Source organism: Lynx rufus, unplaced genomic scaffold (genome assembly GCF_022079265.1).
Source record: "Lynx rufus isolate CCGP_SWC_20201006 ecotype Redwood Valley unplaced genomic scaffold, mLynRuf1.p SCAF_17, whole genome shotgun sequence".
Classification (NCBI taxonomy): domain Eukaryota; kingdom Metazoa; phylum Chordata; class Mammalia; order Carnivora; family Felidae; genus Lynx; species Lynx rufus.
Genome location: NW_025814831.1, coordinates 41,455,700 through 41,479,897, shown reverse-complemented (window position 1 = coordinate 41,479,897; position 24,198 = coordinate 41,455,700). Strand labels below are relative to the sequence as shown.

Here is a 24,198-nt window from a genome sequence, read left to right as displayed (position 1 = left end):
GCAGACATAAATGTTTACTAGAGTATGGCTATTAAAAAAGATGAGGACGGGGAAATACAAATCAAAACCACAATGAGATACCACCTTACACCTGTCAGAATGGCTAACATTAACAACTCAGGCAACAACAGATTTTGGCAAGGATGCGGAGAAAGAGGATCTCTTTTGCATTGTTGGTGGGAATTCAGGCTGGTGCAGCCACTCGAAAACAGTATGGAGGTTCCTGAAAAAACTAAGAATAGAACTACCCCATGACCCAGCAATTGCACTACTAGGTATTTATCCAAGGGATACAGGTGTGCTGTTTCAAAGAGACATATGCACCCCCACGTTTATAGCAGCACTATCAACAATAGCCAAAGTATGGAAAGAGCCCAAATGTCCATCGATGGATGAATGGATAAAGAAAATGTGGTGTGTATGTGTGTATGTGTGTGTGTGTGTATATATATATATATATATACACACACACATACACACACACACACACACACAATGGAGTATTATTCAGCAATCAAAAAGAATGAAATCTTGCCATTTGCAACTATGTGGATGGAACTGGAGGGTATTAGGCTAAGTGAAATTAGAGAAAGACAAAAATCATATGACTTCACTCATATGAGGACTTTAAGACACAGAACAGATGAACATAAGAGAAGGGAAACAAAAATAATATAAAAACAGGGAGGGGGACAAAACAAGAGACTCATAAATGTGGAGAACAAACTGAGGGTTACTGGAGGGGTTGTGGGAGGGGGATGGGCTAAATGGGTAAGGGGCACTAAGGAATCTACTCCTGAAATCACTGTTTCACTATATGCTAATTTGGATGTAAATTTTAAAAAATAAAAAAATATAAAAAAAGATGAGGAAAGGTCTTAACATAATAATCTAAGTTCCTACCTTAAGAAACTAGAAAAGGGCAAAATAAAACCAAAGTGAGCAAAAGGAGGAAAATAATAAAGAGTAGAAATCAATGAAATTGAAAATAGGAAAACAACAGAGAAAATTTTGAAAGCAGTGGTTCTTTGAAAATTTTCAATAAAATTGATAGAATGAAATAAAGAATATCACTACAAATAGGGGCACCTGGTTGCTCAGTTAAGCATCCAACTCTTGATCCTAGCTCAGGTCTTGATCTCGGGGTCATGAGTTCAAGCCCTGCACTGGGCTCCATGCTGGGCATGGAGCCTACTTAAAATAAAATAAAAAAGTATCATTACAAATCAGACTTTAAAAAGATAATAAAGAAATACTACAAACTTTATATTCATAAACTTGACAACTTAGAAAATGACTCAATTCTTGAAAACCACAAACTACTAAAGCTCGACCAAAACTAAAACAGATGAAATAGACAATCTCAATATCCTATAACCATTAAAGAAATTACATTTTTAATTTAAAATCTCCTGAAAAAGAAATAATCCAGGCTCAGATACTCGGGCTTCTTTATTTTTATAAATATTTTTATACATGTTGTTGCATGTATCAGTAGGTCATTCATTTTTGTTCCATTATATGGAATAGTTCCCAGTTTGTGTGTTCCTTTCATCCATTGATGGACATTTTGGCTTTTCACAATTTGGGAGACTATTATGTAAAAGCTGTCATGAACATGCATTTACAAGTCTTCGTATGGACTGTTTTCATTTCTTTTGGGAAAATACCAAGGACTAGAATGGCTGGATCATATGGGGTGTACGTTTAACTTTTAAGAAGTCGCCAAACTTTTAAAAATCAATTGTGCTACTCTACATTCCCACCAGCAGTATATGTATATAAACTATTTCATTCATATAAAACCCTAGAAAATGCAAACAAATCTATAGTGACAGAAAGTATATCATTGGTTACCTGGGATGAGATAGGCAGGGGGAATAGTCACAAAGGGTCACAAAAGAACTTCGGGGGCTGATGTTTGCTCTCTTTTTTGAGCTAATGGTTTCATAAGTGTGGCCATATATGTCAAAACATATCAAACTGTATACTTTATGTATACTTTAAGTGTATCAATTATACTTACATAGAGGTGTTAGAAATAATGTTTATTATTTAATAGGATATGTTTATTCAGCCTCTGAATAACTGTGACTGAGGTGTCACGTGAATTACTGTGCACCCAGTAGTTGGGCAGACTAACCCTAAAGCGATAGCTTCTACTGGTAACTCTTCTAACCAACTCTCCAGCTATCACCTTGCACAACCCCATCTCTGCCCCACTTTCAGCATTGATAGAATAAGCACACAGTTTCCTTCCTATTTCAAAGGGTGATTTGAGTTAGTGGCTAGGAAATGAGGGGTCAGTGCAAAATAATAAACACTTTTTAAAAAGTCAGTATGTGAACACTTGGGTTTCACAGCTCGTGACGACCTTTGACAAAATGAACTTTGACAAAAAGCTGCCTTTCCATTTAGGGCTGCTCACAAAAAAGACCAAGGAAGAGAGGGTTTATACACAGAAAAGCATGTCTTTATACATGTCATAGAAAAACACCAGATGAATTTTTAAAGATAATTTTAATTTATTTATGCCTCTTCATTGGCTGGAACAATTGAGCAAACTGAATTCATTTTTCCTTCATCCCGATACCATGCTATTTTCAGTCTATGAGTTTTCATCCATGGCATTGTGGAGGTCTGGCATACTCTCAGCAAACCCTAAACACTGGCAAGCACAGTGGCAAGGTCTGGAGATTCAATGACAAATAAAACAAAACTGACCTGGACTCCAATCTCTTGAAACCTTCATGTAAATCCCACCCTTTGAAGGTTCAGTGCAAACCACCTTCTCCACAAAGGACTTCCACACTATTCTAAATGTGATGGAGGGGTTTCCATGGTGTAGTGGTTATCACATTCATTTCACACTATATGCACATCTCTCCCTTTTCTGAACTGGTTGTGCTTACAATCTATACCATGCCATATGACAATGTTATTTTGTAGTCCTCTAGAACTGTTTCAACAATTCATCTTTTTGTTTTTACCCCAGGTGCAGTGTATTCAATTAATCATAATTCCCATTTTCATCACTGGTTGTGCAAGAGTTCTCTCGTGTATTTTATCCCCACACTGCACCCTCCATGCCCTCCGCATCCTAAGCTACCATTTCAAGTAATCTAATGTATATCTTTTCACTGTGTTTTCTTCCAAATGAGCACTACCTTCTAAGCACATAGATTTAAGTGTATGTAAACAGAATTAGTTATTATAGTTCTTTACTTTTCTCCACTCATCACCATGCTTCTAGGATATATCAGTGTTGCTATGTGTTCATTTATTCCATGGCTGCTGTACTCCATGGTGTACCTCTGTCACCTTCCCCCTTTTGTAAAGATAGCCACTAGGGTGGCCTCCAACTTACCCAACAAATGTTCTAGTTATTTTATTTATATTATTTGGACTATAGCTAAACTATTAACTGCTCATAAAAAAGGAACATGTTTTTTCTTGTCAAGGAATATTTGCTAATTTTCTATTGTGGCCTATATATGTTTTCTAATGTAAAGTGGTGAAGATTAAAGTAAAATTAATAATAATAACTAAAATAAGGAGTTGCCAATGGAGTCTTCCTGAGCTGAGTTTAATCCTGGCTTTACCCCTTACTAGCTGTGTGACTTAGGAAAGTAATATACCTACTTGCTTTGAGCATCTCTTTCTTCTTCTATAAAAGTGGATAAAACCACATACCTTAGCGGGCTGTTATGAAGAATAAGCGAATTAACTCATACAAAGCAACTTAGAACAGCAAATGGCATATGACAGGTGTTGAATAATGGCTGCTATGAGCCCTACTAACTGTTTCAAACTATAGGCATTTGGACCCATCAGCTCTTCTAAGAGCGTAAGGATCTTAGAGACAGGACTATTTCAGATACTTCTTTATATCTGCTCATTACCCCACACTGTTTCGTGTAATGTTCCATTCGTTTACGTTTAATGGGTTATTATAATTATTTGGTTAGCATTCTGCTAACTTAGATTTTAAGTATATATATGCTACAGTAAAATGCTTTTTTTAATCCAAGAATGTGGTATGTGTTAATACCTTCATTGCAAGATTCATGGAAATCTTCTATTATTTATTACATGTTGAAAGTTGTATCTATTAAAAAGTAAAATCAGGGGCGCCTGGGTGGCGCAGTCGGTTAAGCGTCCGACTTCAGCCAGGTCACGATCTCCCGGTCCGTGAGTTCGAGCCCCGCGTCAGGCTCTGGGCTGATGGCTCAGAGCCTGGAGCCTGTTTCCGATTCTGTGTCTCCCTCTCTCTCTGCCCCTCCCCCCGTTCATGCTCTGTCTCTCTCTGTCCCAAAAATAAATAAAAAAACGTTGAAAAAAAATTAAAAAAAAAAAAGTAAAATCAGAAGTTAGTCTTCAGTATATAAAGATTGCTGATTTCATTCTCCCTCCAGTAGCTTAAAAAAAAAAAAAAATGCGAGTACTCCTCCTTCAGTCATGTTTTGTCTTCCAGGTTTTAAAGTAAGAGGCATCTGCATCCTGTAACAGAGAGACAGTAACATGAATCACTCTCTCTGTATATTTACCCCAGTTTTGTTTGTTTTTTGTTTTGTTTGTTTTTACAAAAAAAAAAGCTATATCATTTTTCACTGTTAAGAATTCTTAGGGGCGCATAGGCAGCTCAGTCAGTTAAGTGTCTGACTTCAGCTCAGGTCATGATCTCGCGGTTGGTGAGTTCAAGCCCCACGTCAGGCTCTGTGCTGACAGCTCAGACCCTAAAGCCTGCTTCAGATTCTGTGTGTGTGTCTCTCTCTCTCTGCCCCTCCCCCGCTCTCTCTCTCTCTCTCTCTCTCTCAAAAATAAATAAACATTAAAAAAATTTAAAAAAAAAGAATCCTGGGCAAAGAAAACCTGGGCAAAGGTTTAAATTAGAATAGAAATCATAGTGAGAATTCTAGATCTACACAAACATATCTCTGTATCATATCTCTATATCTTAGTATCATTATCTCCTGTATCAGGTATAAACATCATTGATTAGCATCTGCTCATGCCATTTCTTAAATGATGAAATCTCTATTATTACTCTTCTAGACCAGCATATCATACCTACACTAACTTGCCTTAATAAATACAAAGAATAGGTCAGGGTATTTAGGGTTGAAGTATCTGACAGATAACTCTAAAATTATTTCTAGTTATTTCTAGTACATTGCTTAAAGACTAAAACGAGGCAACCCAATAATCCTTGAGATGTGATATTTCATTTGGGAAGATATGCATTTACTACTTCCAAGAATTTGCACTAAGACAAAAAAAAATATGTAACAATTCAGTGCAGCTATTGTTCTTGATCCTGGAAAATAATATATATTCATAAAAACAAAGTTCCAGACATAATGTTCCCACCCTAAACAATAGAAACAAACTCAAGTATTATCAACAAGTACATTTAGTTTGGGATAAGCTATACTGGCATTATCTTAACATAGATGCCTTATAAGCAAATAGAAAATAATAGAAAAGAAGCAGGAGGAGAAAACCATTAAAAAAAAAGTGAGGAACAATTTTTGAAAGTTTATATGGTTTTACATAAAGAATGAGGAATTTGATCTCAGAAATGGTCTTCAGAAATGAAAGGATGCCCAGTTTCTCATTAAAAAAAAAGTGATTAGCAACAAGACCATGTAATGAGCAATATGTTAAAGATGGTGGTAAGAAGAGAAAGGCCATCATTTTAGCAAAGTCTAGATGTAATCGAATGCTTGACTTACTGAGTAATGTCTATATTTTACAGTTATATAATCTATAAAGAAAACAAATTCACATTCTTGTAGATGTCCCAAAGAGTACAACTATTATAATAGCACCAAAAGTCTAGCCCCGGTCCCCCCAACTCCCGCATCCCTCAAAAAAGTAATTTCTATAATGTATTCTTTCTCCACCCTATTGCTTAACTCTCTGATCTTTATCTATTAGTTAAATATCCTGCTACCATCAAAACAGAAACATTAACAGCTAGTACTTAACAAGCAGGACATTCCAAGATGTGTTTTAAGGGCTTTCCATGTACTCACTTAATCTCTGTGACAATCCTATGACTAAGTGCATCATTAATCTCCATTTTGTAGCTGGGGAGATTGACATCGAAAAGAAGTCTGAGACTGAGGGATGAGGTCATGGGACAGAGCTGGGATTTCAACCCAGGTAGCCTGGTAAGAGGCTCCATGATCTTAATCAGAGAGCTATCACCTCCCTAATACTGGGGACTTTCTTTCCCAACTCTTATCCATCACTGGGCACAATACCACTATACCAGCTGCCCTCCAAATTTGAAATTCAGATGTAAATCTTTGATGAAGCTCTACCTTTTTTTAAAAAGTTTTATTTAAGTAATCTCTGCACCCCCACATGGGTTTCAAACTCACAACTCCAAGATCAAGAGTCACATGCTCTTCATACTGAGCTAGCCAGGTGCCCCAGAAGTCCCACCTTTAGAACCAACCCACACCACCACATCCCAACATTACCAAAACACTTATAAATGGCTTGGTACCAAGCAAACTCGTCCATATTACAACTTAGTAGAAAATAAATAGCCCCTTCATTTTTCAAGCTCTGGACTTGGTGCATCATGGAAGTTTTATAACCTTTAAGTCTCTTTAAGCATTTTGTTTTATTTTTTTCACTAATTTATGTTCAGGATCCTTCAAAAATTGGGAACAAATTAAGTGCCTAACAATTTGTGGACTGCTTAAATAGTGGAAGGTTACATAATGATACATATGGTATGCTCCCACTGAATAATGCTCTTTATATATCAATCCCTGCTAACATTTCTAAAAGAACGTAGTAGTCATTGAAAATAATTTAACAATAAAAAACATCCACAGAAATAGCCTTTCTTTGCATAATCCTATCCATAATTTTTGGCTTAACTCATTACATTTTCTTGCTCTTCAAACATTAAATTCTTGTGATGGTCACCATTTTCTCAGAAATAGCTCATAATATTCCTCACTTATCTGTAGGAATGAGTGCCAAAAGAATGAACAATCACCATATTTTTTCAGACATGGACATTTTGGTACATCTCATGTGCACAGTGCTTCCAGAATGAGGCCAAAGGAACCAGCACTACACAGAGAGAGTGCATGATTTTTCACTGCATGGTAAGTGCTTTGACAGAGTAAAGCACGGGCTGAGGCCTCATGCTGGAGAGAAACTGGAGGGGAGGCCATTATCATTCCAAGGAGATGGTACCAGGTAGGAATTTGTGATGAAAAACAGTGGAGAAAGAAGACATACATTGGTCAATCAGTAAGTTTTTAGAAGATAAAATGACAATCTCTGATTTGAGTTTACCTTGTAGAAATTTCTAAGACCAGTAGTAATTTATAGTAAACCAACAGATATGCCTGGGGAATACAATACTTCTTATATCTTTCGTATTTATGTCATAAAGTTGATGGGGAGTAAGAAAAGTTTTCAAGCGCTCAAAAATTTCATACTTTCTACAAGACTGATATGTATTAAGAATTGTATAAATTGGTCTTACCAAACCCTTCTTAAAGTTCTCAATTCGTTTCTTCCCTAATATGTTGGTCAGCCACCAGGCCCAGGTTGGCATATATTGCCACAAATATGTTATTAATAAAAAAGGGTGATCCGCAATCCAAACTTCTTTCAAATCATTGGCCATGCTGATTAACATCAGCCGCACACAACGACTGGTCGCCATCTTGTGGGACTGGGCTACATCAATGCCTACAGACTAAGAAAATGTTAAAAAAAAGTAAGTGAATGCTGAGTATTTATCCAAGATATTTCACAAAACTTTTTTAGCTATAAAGGACTCAGAGGTCATGTAGTTGACGCTTTCACTGGGACCTCATGCCCCTTAGAAGACATCATTGGTACTGATGGGTGTCTATAAACTGTAATGTTTCAAAAAGCCTTAGACAAATCATACATGACCAGATAAGATCATGCAGGCTAAATAAAAGATGAAGGTTCTTTGCTTTTATTTACATCCCCTTTAATTTAATGAAAATTATATATCAATTTAGCAATAAAGATTTTTAAATAAATTACTAATACATATATTTAGCAAATGAAATTCCATAAACCATGGAGTCCATAGTGAACAAATCTGGTGCTGCTAATCCAGTTAACACACTACCATTCTACAAATAAATAAACTGAAGCCCATAAAGGTAGTAACTCATCTGTGTTCACACAGATCACTAGCAGTAACCAGATCTTCCAAGTCACTTGATTCCCAAAACAGCGTGCTGCTTCTAGTTTACCTTACAGTCTCCACAGAAAATGTGAAAATATAAATCATATCTGTAAACATTTACACAGAAGCATAAACAGATTTATGTCTCAGCAGAAATTGATCTTCGTGGAGAAGGAGGAAAATTTCACGGTCTTTAGTGGGATTTTGTATCACTGGGTGATACTGGACTCATCGCAAGAAATTTGTCATCCACTTGGCAACTCACCATGTGCAGTCCAAGAGCTGAGGGAAGCACAGGCGTGTGGTCAGGCACAGGTGAAGCTAACCTAAAATTACTGCAATCCAGCCAGGCTTTTTCTAAGCTCCTTCACCATAGCTCTTCTTTAAAATCCCAGTAAGATTTAATGTGCTAAGATTCAGCCACACAAATCCTTTCAATGTTGCTATAATTTGTGAAGTGATAGAAACTGAGTTTTTAAAATGTTGATAGCCCACATCATAGTGGATTACTTATAAGCAGTATCTTATCAACTTCTTTAGCCTTTATTAAAACTGAATGCCAAAGCACTAGCAGCTAAACTTAACAGCGTTCCTACTGCCATGAGTTAAGTTTTGCAAATAATTCATAACACAGTAACATGTTAGAAAAAATTCTAAGCACAGTGATGCAATACCAATACATAACTACTAAAGCATTCAAATTATCCTCAACTAGAAGTTTTTTACCTTTGTGACTTCTTCAGACAGGGCATTCTTCACAATATTTGACTGCACAGGTCCTGGACAAATGTTAGAAACTACTATACCTGGGTATGTAGCAAGTTCAGTACGGAGGCAATTAAAAAAACCCTAATAGGCCAAAAACAAAAAAAAACAAAAACAATGAAAGAGGGCAACAAATAAAATTAAATACATGTATCTCATGTTTGCTATTAGCACGACATTACTTCAACTTTTTATGTGGGACACTAGCACATTATCAAAACATGTTTTTAAATGCCAAGTAAAGGACAGGAAATCTCACTGGGCAAGTTTATTAAACATTTTTAACTCTAAGACAGGGCAATCTAGGGCGCCTGGGTGGCTCCGTCGGTTAAGGATCTGACTCCTGATTTCAGTGCAGGTCATGATCTCACGGTTCGTGGGATCGAGCCCCATGTCGTGCTCAGTGCTAACAGGGCAGAGCCTGCTTAGGATTCTCTTTCTCCCTCTCTTTCTGCCCCTCCGCTGCTCACATTCTCCTCTCCCTCCCTCTCTCTCTTTCCCTCTCAAAAATAACTAAACACTAAAAAAAAGACTGGGGGCAATTTAGAACAGGCATCCTCAGGCATCACCATCTTCTGGTAGGAATAATTGACACCTTCTGGCAGTGGTGGCTGACACCACGAGTTATGTCTCACGGTAGGCGCAGGACAGGGGAAAAACTATCCCCACACCAGTCCCCATCTCCCTGCTTCTTTTATCCCTCAAAGCAGTCTCAAGTGCCACTGCTGGCGCAAGAGGGAGCAAGAGGGATTAAATACTTGACAGAAATTATCATAGAGGAAGAATTCAACTTTCTCTATTTATATGACTATTTTAACAGACAATTTGTTTCAGCATTTACTTTTAGGGTTAGCAAGCGAGTCCATGGCTGGTTAAAAATGTAATAGAATTGCTTCCTCAATGACTTTCATAAAAACAAGCTAGACCCTCTAGACTTGAAGATACTGGCTACTTCTGAACAAATAGGGAGTAAACATCTACTTCCCCTCCTCTCTTTTCCTAAATTAGGAAATGTTCCAAGATTACATTGGTATCAGCTAAGTATTGAAAAGCCTAAACAGCTAATCTGGAGTGTGATCCAACATTAAAACAGTTACCAGCTCTTAATGCCAACCACTAACAAATAGCAGCTATAGGGGTTTGCGCTGCCAGGGACCAACAAAGTGCCTGCCTCAGACGGACATGAAAAAAGTCTTTGTAAATCAATGAACTCTCGTATCCTTAACCTCTCTACAGCAAAAGAGGAGAGAGGACACCATGAAAGCCAATACATCATGTTAAACCTCTCCCTGGGGCGCCTGGGTGGCGCAGTCGGTTAAGCGTCCGACTTCAGCTCAGGTCACGATCTCACGGTCCATGAGTTCGAGCCCCGCGTCGGCCTCTGGGCTGATGGCTCAGAGCCTGGAACCCGCTTCCGATTCTGTGTCTCCCTCTCTCTCTGCTCCTCCCCTGTTCATGCTCTGTCTCTCTCTGTCTCAAAAATAAATAAAAGTTAAAAAAATTTAAAAAAAAACACAAAAAACACCTCTCCTTGTCTGAAGTCACATCTAGTATAGTGTGTGAACTTTTCAGTGATAAATAAATTCACTCTATAGCTTGTTGGGAATCAGGGAAGGAAATGTGTTCTTCCAAAAGTACTTCCTAGTCCTAGTGTTCAGCTACTGGTTTAACTAACTGGAGTCTCAACCTGCCACACTGTATAACAGGATCAAATCCAGTAATAAAACAGTGAGTCCTGGAAGGCAGGCCAGATAGCTCAGGTTGCGTTTTAGTGAAAGCACTCTGCATGTCAGGAAGATACTGGGCTGTCTTCCCTCATCCACCTGCCTGAGACTTGCCCATCTGCTCTACAGGAAGTAACTACTACCCCATTACCAAATATGGGGAAATCATCAGTGTAGCAATCTGTTTCATCACTCTCCGCAACCGTCTCTCTCCACAGCAGAAAGAGGATACCCTAAAGAACCAAAGCTTCAGATCCTCATGAATCTGTGAAGGCCATTCAGCTGTTGCATCTCATTATTCCAACAGCGAAACATTCCACTTACGCTGACTTTCAACAGCATTAATTATAAATTATGTGTCTCCTATTGGCCTTAGGATCTAATTTGTTCTATGTTACAGTTTAATAATATTTCTTCATATCCATTCTTAAGCCAATATTAAAAAGTCATTTGTTTCTATAGTCACAGCTAGTAAGTTATTGTAGCCCAAATCAAGCTTTCTCCCAGCCTCTGCCTTGACTGGATTTTCTTCTTTCAGTGAAGCCACAGTAAATAGGGTCAAGACTAGTCCCAGTAGGGATACGAAGCCCAGGTCTAATCATCCAGTGGGGAGCTCCTACTTCTGACATGCAAATATATTTAGACTAGATAAAATAAATGCCAACTACAACGGGGAAGGAGAAAGAAGAGAAATGGGAAGGGTAAGTACATCAAGTGTGTGCGGAAGAAATGGGGGTAGAGTTTCCATGAAGATGTGATAGAAATGAGGATGAGGGTGACATGTTGAGCAGACTATACACTTCTTTAGGGTGGGGACCATTTCTTATCTTTATATCCCCAGGATCCACTGCTATGCACAGCATGGCACAGTATTGGTACTCAGTACATGTTTGCTGAATTAGGAAGAGGCGTGTGAGACTCAAGTCTTTTTTAGCATCTTCTGGGGATGTCCTCTACCCAAGGTCTCCTTGGGTCTCTCTTGCTGTTCCCCTACATCACTGCCCCGTTCCAATGACCTCTTGCAGTGATGGCCGTGTCTCCCATATACATATTTAGATCAGAGCTGAGTTTGAGCAGTCTTACCCGGAGAGCATGTTTGCTGGCACAATATCCACTAGAAAGGGGCGCAGATATGATACCCAGGAGGCTATTCACAGTAACAATCTTTCCTTGTTTCCTCTCGATCATGTGAGGCAGAACACACATTGTCAAGGACAGCGTCCCTAAGTAGTTAAGCTCTATTAGCTCCTTGAAGACGTCCAGGCTGGTCTCCACAAACAAAGAACGCTGAGATCTTCCAGCATTGTTGACAAGAATGTCGATCTAGTTAAATAAAATCAGAAAAGGGGCACTTTGGGGATGACCTGTAAATGGACTGATAACAATTCTTAGGGATGGCTGGTTATATTGTTAACTTGAAGAATCATTGGAATGTAATGGTGAATTTCTAGCAGTCAGCAATAAAGAGATAAAATAAAAACCACAATTCACCTACGGAATTAATTTCCCATCATAAAAATAAAAGGCACAGTGAATTTTTACCTTCTTTTGTTCTACATGAAGGAATTAGTACTTAGTAAGGTATGGAAAGTACTAATTACATAAATCCAAAGACTTAAAGTATAAAAGACTCATGGGCATTGATCTCACTGCATGGACCCATTTGCCTAAAACCCTTTAAATGACAGCACACAAAGAAGGGAATCTCTTTTGTAGCTACCTATTTCAAAGCAAGACTTACCAATTCAAAATGGCTACTTACTTTACCAAACTCCTGGAGGACCATTTTGGTAGCCGCCTCATGGGAACTTCTGTCAGTCAGGTCAAGTGGCAAAACGAGTATATCTTTGTCTTTTAAATTGTTATTCTCTAAATAAAGACATTTAAAAATTAGTGCAGAAGTTGTAAGATAGTCCAATCAAGCTTCCGGGTACTTGGTGTTAAGTTTAATACCCACCCTATAACTGGACTTGGCAAAAACTCATTTCTGAGTGGCCTTGTGGAAGAATTTCTCTCAGTGACCAAGAGGACTGGCAGTAATAAGGCAATATCTAATCAGACAAAAAGCTGGCTGAGTACACAGGAAGTAGTATGGCTCTCTTCAACTTGAATACGGACAGTCTAACATTGGAGCAGACTCTACAAGAAACCATGATTATACTACAAGCTAAAAAAAAAAAAATTAGAGCTTTTTCTTTAGAAGTACAGAGATATATTTGTTTCATTATAGGCTCAGAAAGTATAGTTTCTCTTTTACACACATTAAAACATAAAAACAATTTATGCTTCACATTAGTAAGACATTCAGAGTTAACCCAGTCACATGACACACAGAAGCTTCCTTCCAGACAAGGATTCAGGGATGCAAACATGGAACAGGACACAACCTTCAAACTGCCAATTGAGAAACATGTTGGCCCTTTCTGTCACTACTCATCAAAAGAGTACATTTTGAAATATAACCAGTAAAGCCAATAAGAAAGGCAGGTAGAGAAAATAAACGAGGTACAAAGGTTTTATGGACAAACTGTTAAGCTGTGAAACACTAACTGTTTTAAAAAAGAAATGGAAATGCTTGCACCAGTGATCTGACAGATAAAAGGAAAAGTCAGCCTTAGTCTAGCAGACACATGCTGACATGGTTCATTTCTGCCAGTACAGGACTTGCAAGTCTCAACAGCCAGAGGAAGTGTCCCAGTGCAAAGCATAAGAGGCCTCTGAAGGCAATATTGTGAAAGAGGCCTTGTGGCCTTGCTACTGACTCTCTTTTCTGCATGGTTAACTCCATCAGCAAACTGAAAGAAAATTGTTTCAAGAATGACAGGTAGAGAAATGACTCAAAGAATGGTCTGCTTGAAAATTCAAAATTATCTCATTTTAGGTACTGTTTCATGACAGATGATAACTTGTTTTCTTTTTTTTTTTTTTTTAACGTTTATTTATTTTTGAGACAGAGAGAGACAGAGCATGAGCAGGGGAGGGGCAGAGAGAGAGGGAGACACAGAATCTGAAACAGGCTCCAGGCTCTGGGCTGTCAGCACAGAGCCCAATGCAGGGCTCAAACTCACGGACCGTGAGATCGTGACCTGAGCCGAAGTCGGATGCTTAACCGACCAAGCCACCCAGGCGCCCCTGATAACTTGTTTTCAAGTGAACACATCTATACCAAAACCTAAACCAAAAAAAAATTAAAAATAAATAAAAATAAAAAAATAAAAATTAACATTGTTGCTCCCTATATGAATATTACCTCAAGCTGCATTTTAAAACCTAATTCAATTCCTGTTCTTTCATTTTTTTTGTTCTTTCATTTTTATAACAAAAATCTTATAGTGTCCCATATGACTTTAATATCTGCTATTTCAGCAAAATGAAGAAGGATCCTTTCTAGTTAAATTTCTATGGTTACACACATGAATGCCATATATAAGAACCAAACTGTTCTTTCTCTAAGACAAAAGTATAAAGTACGTGGTCACTGAAAATCCGCCAGCATCCGGGGTGCCTGGGTGGCTTAGTTGGTTAAGCGCCCAACTTCAGCTCAGGTCATGATCTCACAGTTCCGTGAGTTTGAGCGCCACATTGGGCCTTGTGCTGACAGCTCAGAGCTTGGAGCCTGTTTCGGATTCTGTGTCTCCCTCTCTCTCTGCTCCTCCCCTGCTCGCTCTCTCTCTCTCTCTCTCTCTCAAAAATAAATAAACATTAAAAAAAAAAAAAAAGAAAATCCACTAGCATTTAAAAGAATTCGTGATCAGTCTCTAATATCAAGAGTCAGCACAAAATAAAAATAGAAGGCACACACAGATCAATGGAACAAAACAGAAAATTCAGAAGTAAATCCACAATTACATGGTCAATTAATTTTTGACAAAACAAGAAAGAATATCCAACGGGAAAAAAACTGTTTCTTCAACAAATGGTGTTGGGAAAACTGGACAGCAACATGCAAAAGAATGAAACTGGACCACTTTCTTACACCATACACAAAAATAAATTCAAAATGGATTAAAGACCTAAATGGGAGACATGAAACAATCAAAATCCTAGAAGGGGATACAGGCAGTAACTTCTCTGACATCAGCTGCAGCAACTGTTTTCTAGATAGGTCCCCTGAGGCAAGGGAAAGGAAACAACGGCAAAAATAAACTATTGGAACTACATCAAAATAAAAAGCTTCCATACAGCCAAAGAAATAATCAACAAAACTAAAAGGCAACTAAAAGAATGAGAGAAGATATTTGCAAATGACATATCCAGTAAAGGGCTAGTATCCAAAATATACAAAGAACTTACAAAAACTCAACCCCCACAAAACAAATAAATCAATTAAAAAAGGGGCAGAATTTGCAATGATGTGGGTAGAGCTACAGAGTATTATGCTAAGGAAAACACATCAGTTAGAGAAAGACAAATACCACATGATTTCACTCATATGTGAAATTTAAGAAACAAAACAAACAAGTATAGGGAAAAAAGAGAGAGAGAGGCAAACAAAGAAATAGACTCTTTTATAGAGAATAAATTGATGGTTACCAGAGGGGAGGGAGTAGAGGGATGGGTTGAATGGGGGATGGGGATTAAGGAGTGCACTTGTGATGAGCACCAGATGATGTATGTGTTAATCACCATATTGTACACCTGAAACTACTATAACACTGTATGTTAACTAACTAGAAGTAAAATAAAAACTTAAAAAAAAGAAGAAGAAGAAAAGTAGAAAGACATCAGAAAAGAAAAGGAAGGGGCAAGAGCAGCTACTGAAGAGATGCCCAAAGAAAGAGGATTTGGATCTAAGCATTTGGAGTATCTGGAACCAGAGCAGATAATATGCCCAGGAAAATCCCACTCTTAACTTCTAAAAATCTCAAAATTGTATTTGAATGTGAATTCTGGTTGATTTCCAGGAAGCTGCTGTGGTTTTAGATTTACTCACCAAGGCACCTTCTCTTCACCCTTTCCAGTTCCTGCACTCTTCTGGCTGACAGCACAAGGGAGACTCCTAGTTTAGACAGCTGGTAAACCAGCTCTTCACCGATCCCGCTCGATGCTCCAGTCACCCATACTACCATATCGGTCAGCTCCCATTCTAGTGAGAAATAAGTACAGATTGAGGGCAGAAACTAAGCTCTGGATTACACCCATAAATCAAAGATTACCAAAAAGACAGTCTTAAACAATACCACAAAATATGAAGACATAATGTGCGGAGTTTAAAAATTCCAATAGCCTAGGGGTGCCTGGGTGGCTCAGTCAGTTGAGTATCTGACTCTTGATTTTGACTCATGTCATGATCTCAGGGTTGTGGGATCCAGCCCCACATAGGGCTCCACACTCAGCATAGAGCCTGCTTGGAATCTTCTCTCTCTCTCTCTCTCACTCTCTCCCTCTCTTTCCCCCACCATCTGCCCCTCTCCCCTGCTTGTACACTCTCTCTAAAATAAAAAAAACTTTTTTTTCACTAGCCTATATTTATGGGCTTGATTCTGGTGATGTTCTCACAGGTATATACCTACCTTAAATTCACTGAGTTGTATATTTTAAATATGTAGTTTTTATGCTACTCATACCTCAATAAAGTGATATCAATTTTTTTAATTAAATATCCTCAGAAAGCACCTCCTACCTAATTTTTTTTTTAAAAAGCATGAATACAAATATATTAGTAACAGTTATCAACACATTGTATTATATATTCCCGACTCTTGGGTGAGTTTTCCTGACTTTACTCTGGGACAAGCCTTATAACTTGATGATCTGACTCCCAGGCTCTATTTATTTATGTATTCAATTGAGAAAAATTAGTCTAAGTGAATAAAAAGTCTATCTGAAATGCTTTCTCACTTCCTTTTCCATGAAATGAGGGATTCAGATAAAGATGATCACTAAAGGTCCCATCCAGTTCTGATTTCTATTATTCTAATTTATTGCAATGGAGGTATTGATGATGAATCTGAATATACCAAGCTCTACTCTAAGGTATGGTGGTATCATTCTGGATTTTTGTTTTCCTCATTTGTCAATCATATCTGATGCCTATCAATTAAAAGGCACTTTATAAAAGTGCTTGCTCCTCAAATGCCTGAGCTTTCTTCTTGAAGTTCACCCAAGTTCACCCAGTTCACCCAAGATTAAATGCACACGATAGAGAAATGAAATGCTGTACTCTGCTTGCCCAATCATGTTCTTGTGAAAAACTATAAAAATCTTACAGCTCTAAAGCAAAGAGGAGTGGTATATTCTCCTTTCCTCCAATGAAAAGCTTATTTGCACTGCAGGACGTGAGAGCCACTGTCGATCTGAATTGCAGGGGAGGAGCTAGATGTACCTGGGCTTTTTTTTTTTTTAAGTTTATTTATTTTCAGGGAGACAGAGAGAGAGAGAGAGAGAGAGCATGCGCATGCACGTGCGTACCAGCAGGGGAGGGGAAAAGAGAGAGGGAGAGAGACAGAATCCCAAGCAGGCTCAGCGCTGTCAGCACAGAGCCCAAAGTGGGGCACCAACCCACGAGCTGTGAGATCATGACCTGAGCTGAAGTCAAGAGCCTGATGCTCAACGACTGAGTCACCCAGGTGCCCCACACACCTCTGATTTAGATCATAAACATTAAAATCAGGAAATCAGTTTACTGTTTTAGTCAAACAAGTCTAAAACCTAACTGTTGGGTTAACAGTACGAGCTCTGGACTGCCAGGGTTCAAATCCCGGCTCCATCACACACAGCAGTGAAATGCCCCCATGTGAGAACTTGGTGCCTTAATGTTCACAACTGGAAAACTGGATTAATAACAAAACCTCCCTCAAAGCATTGTTGAGAAAAGTAAGTTAGTAAGTAAAGTACCCCGAGCAGTATCTGACATATACTCAGTGCTTAATAAAATGTCAACTCATTATTGCTAAAATTGTTTAACAAATAGACTTTTCAGCAGCAAAACATAGAATATTCACCCAATAACGTATGTTCTAATTTCTCTAGCAAGGGGCAATGGGGTTACTAGCCATAAAGGCTTTATATGTTTTTATTATTCCCTATGTGCTTAAACACATTACCTTATTAAAACCCTTACAAGAAATTCATGAAATAAGAATTATCTCAATTTTATAAAAAAGGAAGCTGAGGATTACAGACATTAATTTACCTCACTAGACTGTAAATTCCCTTAAAACTGGGACCCTATCTGCCTTGTTCACTATTCAGTGCCTAGCACAGAGACTGGAATATAGAAAGAACTCCATCAATAACTATTCAGTAAACACCCAACAACCCTAGGAGAGCTGGGACATAAACCCAGGTACAGGGCCACCAGGGTGGTTCAGTCAGTTAAGCATCCAACTCTTGATACCAGCTCAGGTCATGATCTCACTGTTCATGAGTTCAAGCACCTCATCAGGCTCTCTGCTGACAGAGCGGAACCTGCATGGCATTCTCTATCTCCCTCTCTCCCTCCCTCAGTGGTGGTCTCTCTTGCACGCACGCTCTCTCTTTCTCTCTCTCAAAATAAATAAATAAGCTTTAAAAAAAATCCCAGGTACATTTAGCTCCAAAGTCCACACCCTGACCACTAGCCTATGGTGCTCACATTTTAAAATGATCAATATTTTATTTTATTTTTTTTAGTTTATTTATTTATTTTGAGAGAGAGGGAGAGAGAATGCCAAGCAGGCTCTGTGCCATCAGCACAGAGCCGGACATGGGGCTCGATTTTACAAACTGTGAGAATATGATCAAAATTTTAAAACCCAACTGTTTCTTAGTCATTCAAGAAACTATAGCTTGTCTTCAGTTAAAAGGTTTCATGTAAATATCTGAACTAAGGTTGCAACCATCCTGAATACTATGTCTGAGCTGTAATTCTTTCCCATCACATGGTGTACTTTTATGGAAATGCACAAGCGAGAACTTCATCAGGAATGGTAGAGTGTATATTCAGATAATAATCATTTACTCACTCACTGACTACTCACTGTTCCAAAGTTCTGCAATACTCAGTCTACAGGGTGACTCTAGTTGTTTGTAACTATTTACTAACTTGCATAGAATAAAAATTTCTCCATTTTCACACCAATAAGCAAATATTACTTAAAACCAACAATGAAAACCCCTTAGCTCAGGTGTACCTTAGTACACCTGCACTTCTGGCCCCTTTCTTCCCACCATGGAGAGGAAAACTTTTGTATTTAGCACCAACTCTTGTTTACCAATTCCACAGAATATAGCATAAATCATGGTCTCCCCTACAGAGTCTCTGAAAGCAGATCCTCAGAGCTGGAAGGAAACTTAGCAGTTCAACCCCCAACCCAGTTTGAGAATTCTCTCAAGGCGCAGACTAATGTCTACTTAATTCCCTCACAGAATGAGGAAGCTAGTTATCTCCAAAGCACCCCCTCCTTTTTAGACTAGTCTAATCATTCAAGGGGGGCAAGGATTTTTTTTTTTTTGAGAGACAGAGAGAGAGAAAGAAAAGAGAGAGCATGAGAAGGGAAAAGGGGCACAGGGAGATAGAGAGAATCTTAAACAGGCTCCACGCTCAGCACGGAGCCCCACACAGGGCTCATTCCCATGACCCTTGGATCATGACTGAGCTGAAATCAAGAGTTGGATGCTCAACTGACTGAGCCACCCAAGCACCCCAAGGATTCTTTCTTCTACTGTGATATACCTTCAATTTCTGCTACCCAGCAGCAGTCAGCAGAAGTTCTGCCTTGTGGTAACAGAAAGAATAAATCAGGCCTGCCTCACACATGACAATCCCTTGTATATTTGAAGACAGCTGACGTGTCTTCCCTAAATCCTCTCATCATCTCTTGCTTCTCTAAAGCTAACCACCTCCAGTGTCTATGACCTTCCCTCAGATGATATGGCCTCAGGTTTCCTCACTCTTTGGCTCACACCCCACTGCACAAACTCTAGCTGGTCAATGTTCCTATTGAAGAGAACTAGCCGCAGAAGGATCCAGGATTCCCGTGGGGTCTGGACAATGGCTGGTTGAGCCACTGTGGTATCCCCAGTGTGCAGCACAGAGGCCAGCACAGACAAGCCTTTATTCAGAAGACATCTGTTGTGGACTGCTATTCGTTGCTTCAGGGACTACACACCTCCCAGGCTTGCCTAATCTTTTCTGGCAGTCATTTCACAGTTCACTCCTATCGAGGTTACTGCCAACAAAAACCCGAGTTTTCCCCAGATGTGCTGCTGCTGGAAACTTTTCCTGCTCTGGACTTGTGCCATGGATTTTTCTGGATCTATGTGCAGTATCTATGATTAGTCACCCTTAGATTTCACCATGTAAGATATACGCTTGGGAACATGGAGAGTTTCTTTAGGAGGATATGTGAAAGCAGAAATGTTGGTTGCCTCCAGAGAGGCATACTTGGTGGCTGGGGGCAACTTTTCACCATAAGTCCTTTTGTATCTTTATTTTCTTTTAAGTTTATTTATTTATTTTTGAAAGACAGAGAGCGCAAGTGGGGGCAGGGCAGAGAGAGAGAGGGAGAGAGAGAATCCCAAGCAGGTTCCACACTGTCAGTCAGGAGCCCAATGTGGGGCTCGAACTCACACACCGTGAGATCGTGACCCAAGCAGAAACCAAGAGTTGGATGCTTAACCAACTGAGCCACCCAGGTGCCCCTCCTTTTGTATCTTTAAATTCTGTAGTATATAAGAATATTGTCTATTTTTTAAAGTGACAAAAATAATAAACCTATGGAGAAGACAAGGAGGATTTATTAAAAAAAAAAATTTTTTTTTTTTTTTTTACCTTAATAGAGTCTGCCTATCTTTCCAATCTAAACCGTTTTGGGAACCTGATGGGAACCTAAGTGTATCTCCATGTTCCTTTAAATTTGTTTCATTATCACCAGCCCCCAACCTCCAGTAGTCTTTCTAGTCATTTTTTTCTTAAAAACTCCCCCAGGGGCGCCTGGGTGGCTCAGTCAGTTAAGCGTCCGACTTCGGCTCAGGTCATGATCTCACGGTCCATGAGTTCGAGCCCCGCGTCAGGCTCTGTGCTGACAGCTCAGAGCCTGGAGCCTGTTTCAGATTCTGTGTCTCCCTCTCTCTCTGACCTTCCCCCGTTCATGCTCTGTCTCTCTCTGTCTCAAAAATAAATAAACATTAAAAAACTCCCCCAGTGAAATTGTAACTCCAGATACACTGTGTACCTCACATATATCTGTGCTTTATACATAAAAGGAGTTCTAGAAAGCTTACTCTTCAGTCAATGCAGGTTTAAGAATGACTAAATTTAAAAATGAAGTTAAAAGTTAAATTAAAATTTAAAATTTAAAAGCCATCACCATTTAACATTACAACTTTATTTGCTGAATAACTTTTAATGTGATTTATTTACTTAGATAAATAATGTATCAAATTAATATGCAAATTAGTCAATTATACAAGTAAATAATAATAGCAATGTAATTAAATGCATCTTAAAATCCTTCAAAACTATTTTTCCAGCCAAAGTAAAACACTGAAAAAATTAAGTGAATTTCTTAAAAATTATTTTTGGTCACCTTAACTTTCAGTTTTTGCTTGATATGCGATAACCTGTAATTTAACTAGCTATTAGATATTCATTCAGACATTGTCTCAACGTTTTCCCTTTTCAGCACTTGACATGACTAACGGACCAAACAACTTCTACAGAATTAAGTTTTAAAAGGAAATTATTTGTATGTAATTCTCAAAGTCCAAGTTAACATAAAAGCACTCAGGATCAAATGTAAATATCCACAACGTAGCCACAAGGCAGCCATCAGGCAAGAGAAGGTCTGATCAAAAGAGGGTCTGACAATCCCAGCCATCTATCTGCCTGCCACACGTTGACTTTGCACAGGTGTAGTGTATTTTCCATGAACTCAATAATGTCAGCACTCCAGATGTTATACCCAAGAAAATGCAACGAGAGAAATGAAATACTAAGGAATAAGATTTTGTCAGGTACAGTTGAGCTTTGAAGGGACACAAAACACTGTACCATCTAAGTTTTTGTTGGTTGGTTGGTTGGTTTGTTGTTGGTCCTCAAGAACCTGTTTTGACATCCTTGAAAGCCATATGGCTCCCCTTCCCTCCCAGACCCGTTTTGAAAGCAAAGTCTATCTTCTGAACTGCTAGCTATCACTTCCAAGTAAACTTCCTCGCGTGCTTTTTGGGTATTTTCACACAGGAAACTAGGTCCAGGGAAAGTCCACTTCCTATCACTTCCAAGTAAACTTCCTCACGTGCTTTTTGGGTATTTTCACACAGGAAACTAGGTCCAGGGAAAGTCCACTTCCCTGAGCCCTTATGGATCCAAAGCCTAGCTCTGGCTGGGTCATTTAATGTCTCTGAATATTGGTTTCCCTACCTGGAAAATAAGATCAATAACGCCTACTTTGTAAGTCTCTGTAAAGCCTGGAGGTCGCGCGTGTAAAGGGCGGTGCCCATTGCTTTTAGCGCAAAGAATGCAGTAGTAAACGACGACCAAATTTCAAGCAGGGCACAGATGAAAGTGGGATAGGCAGAATGCCCCTCAATGTGCCTGTAATGATCTATCTCGGGGCAAAATGCCAATCCAGGTCTTTCTAGGGGGATAAGTCGGTAGGTAGGTAACTCCGGGTTATTTCATTTTATTTCACAACTCAGAATGAGGGAACAACTTCAGGATGTAGAAAAACCGAGCTCCAGTTCTCGAAAGGAGGCTCCCGTACAAACTCAGGGGACTGGCAGTGTTTCTCGATATCGTCGTCCGCGCACGCAGCAGCAGAATCCCTGGGAGCCTGATTAAGAACTTCCAGCACTCAGGGCGCCCCGCCCATTCCAGAGCCCTCTGACTTTGGCAACCAGGCGCGTCCTCCCTGACCCGGACGAAAGACAAAGGGGCAGACCCGCCTTCTGGGCCCCAGCTTTTTCCTCCCCCCACCGGCAGTCCCAGGGAAAGGCGCGGAAGCTCCACACCACCCGGAGGGAGGCGGGGACAGCGGGGACGGGCGCCCGGAGCCCGACCTCCCACTCTGGAGGCGCGGCTGCGGGTCCTCACCTGGGCGTCGCCCCTGCCACTCGGCCCACAGCAGGGTCAGGTCGCCATCCGCCCGCAGGAAGCGCAGCAGCTGCACCACGAGCGCGAGAAGCGCGCACAGCGCCAGCAGCCAGAGCAGCAACTCCCAGCTCATCGCGGCCGTGCAAGCCCGGCCCTGCCTGGGGAAACACAGAACCCGTACGAGCCGCGGCGCGGCGCACGGAAATCTGCCCGGCCGCCTCCTAGCGGGCCGGAGAGCCGCACCCTAGCGGGCCGGAGAGCCGCACCGCCCCGGCTCCGCCCAGAGAGTGGACAGGAGGGAGGGACGGTCTGGGCGCGCCGCACCACCCGGCTGGGAGCCGCGCCCCGGGCCGCGTGGAGGGGGCGGGAAAAGCCCGCACGCCCCGCCCAGTGCCCCGTGCCCTGCAACTGCTGAGCCTGCTTCGCCTGCGTGTACGCCTAAGGAAGGGTTGCTGCTGAGACGCCAGGCGTGGGTGACTTAAAGACTCGGCGGTACTGCTGTTACTACCGTAGCCACAAGGTTTGTAATATCAAGAAGGATTAACAGTTGTTTTGAGGGGATATAGTTCCAAGTCTCGGGTTGTGTCAAAAGGAAGAGCACAAAGAGTCCAACCTATGAATGCGACTTCCTCCGTCCTCATCTTTCTTAACTAAATAAACCCAACAAACTATCAAACTGTTTTCCACCCCACCCCCAATTAACCGGGTCTCTGGAGTTGGCCCCTTGATTTAAATACGGAAAACAATGTTGCATAAGACACTTGCCGTCTTGCTGGAGGAGAAAGTGCAGTTTCGGCCAAGATTGTCCATGAGCACCAGCTCTAGGAGCAGGATTGGGGACCTGAGCCAAGCTGGTTCCGTCCTCAGCAACCCTAAGTAAATTATTTATTTTTATGTACTCACAAACAGTAGGGAGGTTTAAATAAAAAAATGTAAAGGGCACAGTAGTTCATACACAATAATTCATTCTTTTATAATTAGGAGAATTCATTCTCATTTATTATTTATTGTTTCCATTATAATTATCACATCTTAGAGTCCAGCCTGAAAGACAAGGGTTTTGTTTATAAACTTCTATATCCTGGACCTATAGAATTACCCTTGCATGTGAAAGCAGTAAGAATGTTTAAATTGTGATGATATGGTTCTGATTCTCCGAGGAAGATGTACACTAACTAAACTTGGATCTTGGCTGATTGTTTACCTCTCTTATAACTTGGTATAATATTGCTCAAGAGCTGACCTCTTAACTTGTTACCTTTGCAGTATGGGTTTTATTTTTCTTGTGATAAGTGAGTTTTAAAATAAGGTGCTTAAAAATACCACACTGAGTCTCACTCCCATGAAAAAATTCCAAGAGTTTTCTCTGAGCTTGTTCCCCTTCCGTAAAATGTAAGGACTGAATTAGATTTGGTGTCCCAAGCCAGACCATGCCATGTATGTATACCTGGATTCTCCATCACACACTCCAGCTTTGGGGAGGCTGAAAG

General features: G+C 40.0%; 1 protein-coding gene across 1 annotated transcript; it reads right to left on the bottom strand.

Moving 5' to 3' along the window:
- Window positions 1–4,305: 4,305 nt before the first annotated feature.
- On the bottom strand, window positions 4,306–22,964 carry DHRS7 (dehydrogenase/reductase 7). The gene is made up of 7 exons (XM_047079560.1): window positions 22,709–22,964; window positions 15,626–15,778; window positions 12,455–12,561; window positions 11,776–12,015; window positions 8,930–9,052; window positions 7,520–7,735; window positions 4,306–4,500 (listed from the first exon to the last, which is right to left on the bottom strand). The coding sequence occupies exons 1-7, from the start codon at window positions 22,839–22,841 to the stop codon at window positions 4,453–4,455; spliced, it is 1,020 nt and encodes a 339-aa protein (XP_046935516.1). The 5' UTR covers window positions 22,842–22,964; the 3' UTR covers window positions 4,306–4,452.
- Between the last annotated feature and the right edge of the window lie 1,234 nt (window positions 22,965–24,198).

Bases quoted from the DNA above. Each gene is read 5' to 3' on its own strand.
- DHRS7 (XM_047079560.1), bottom strand. From the start codon at position 22,841: ATGAGCTGGGAGTTGCTGCTCTGGCTGCTGGCGCTGTGCGCGCTTCTC. The intron at 7,736-8,929 runs GTAAAAAACTTC...ACATTTTCTTAG, and splicing joins TGTCTGAAGAAGTCACAAAG to TCTGTAGGCATTGATGTAGC. The intron at 4,501-7,519 runs GTAAGACCAATT...TCTCTGTTACAG, and splicing joins AGAACTTTAAGAAGGGTTTG to GATGCAGATGCCTCTTACTT.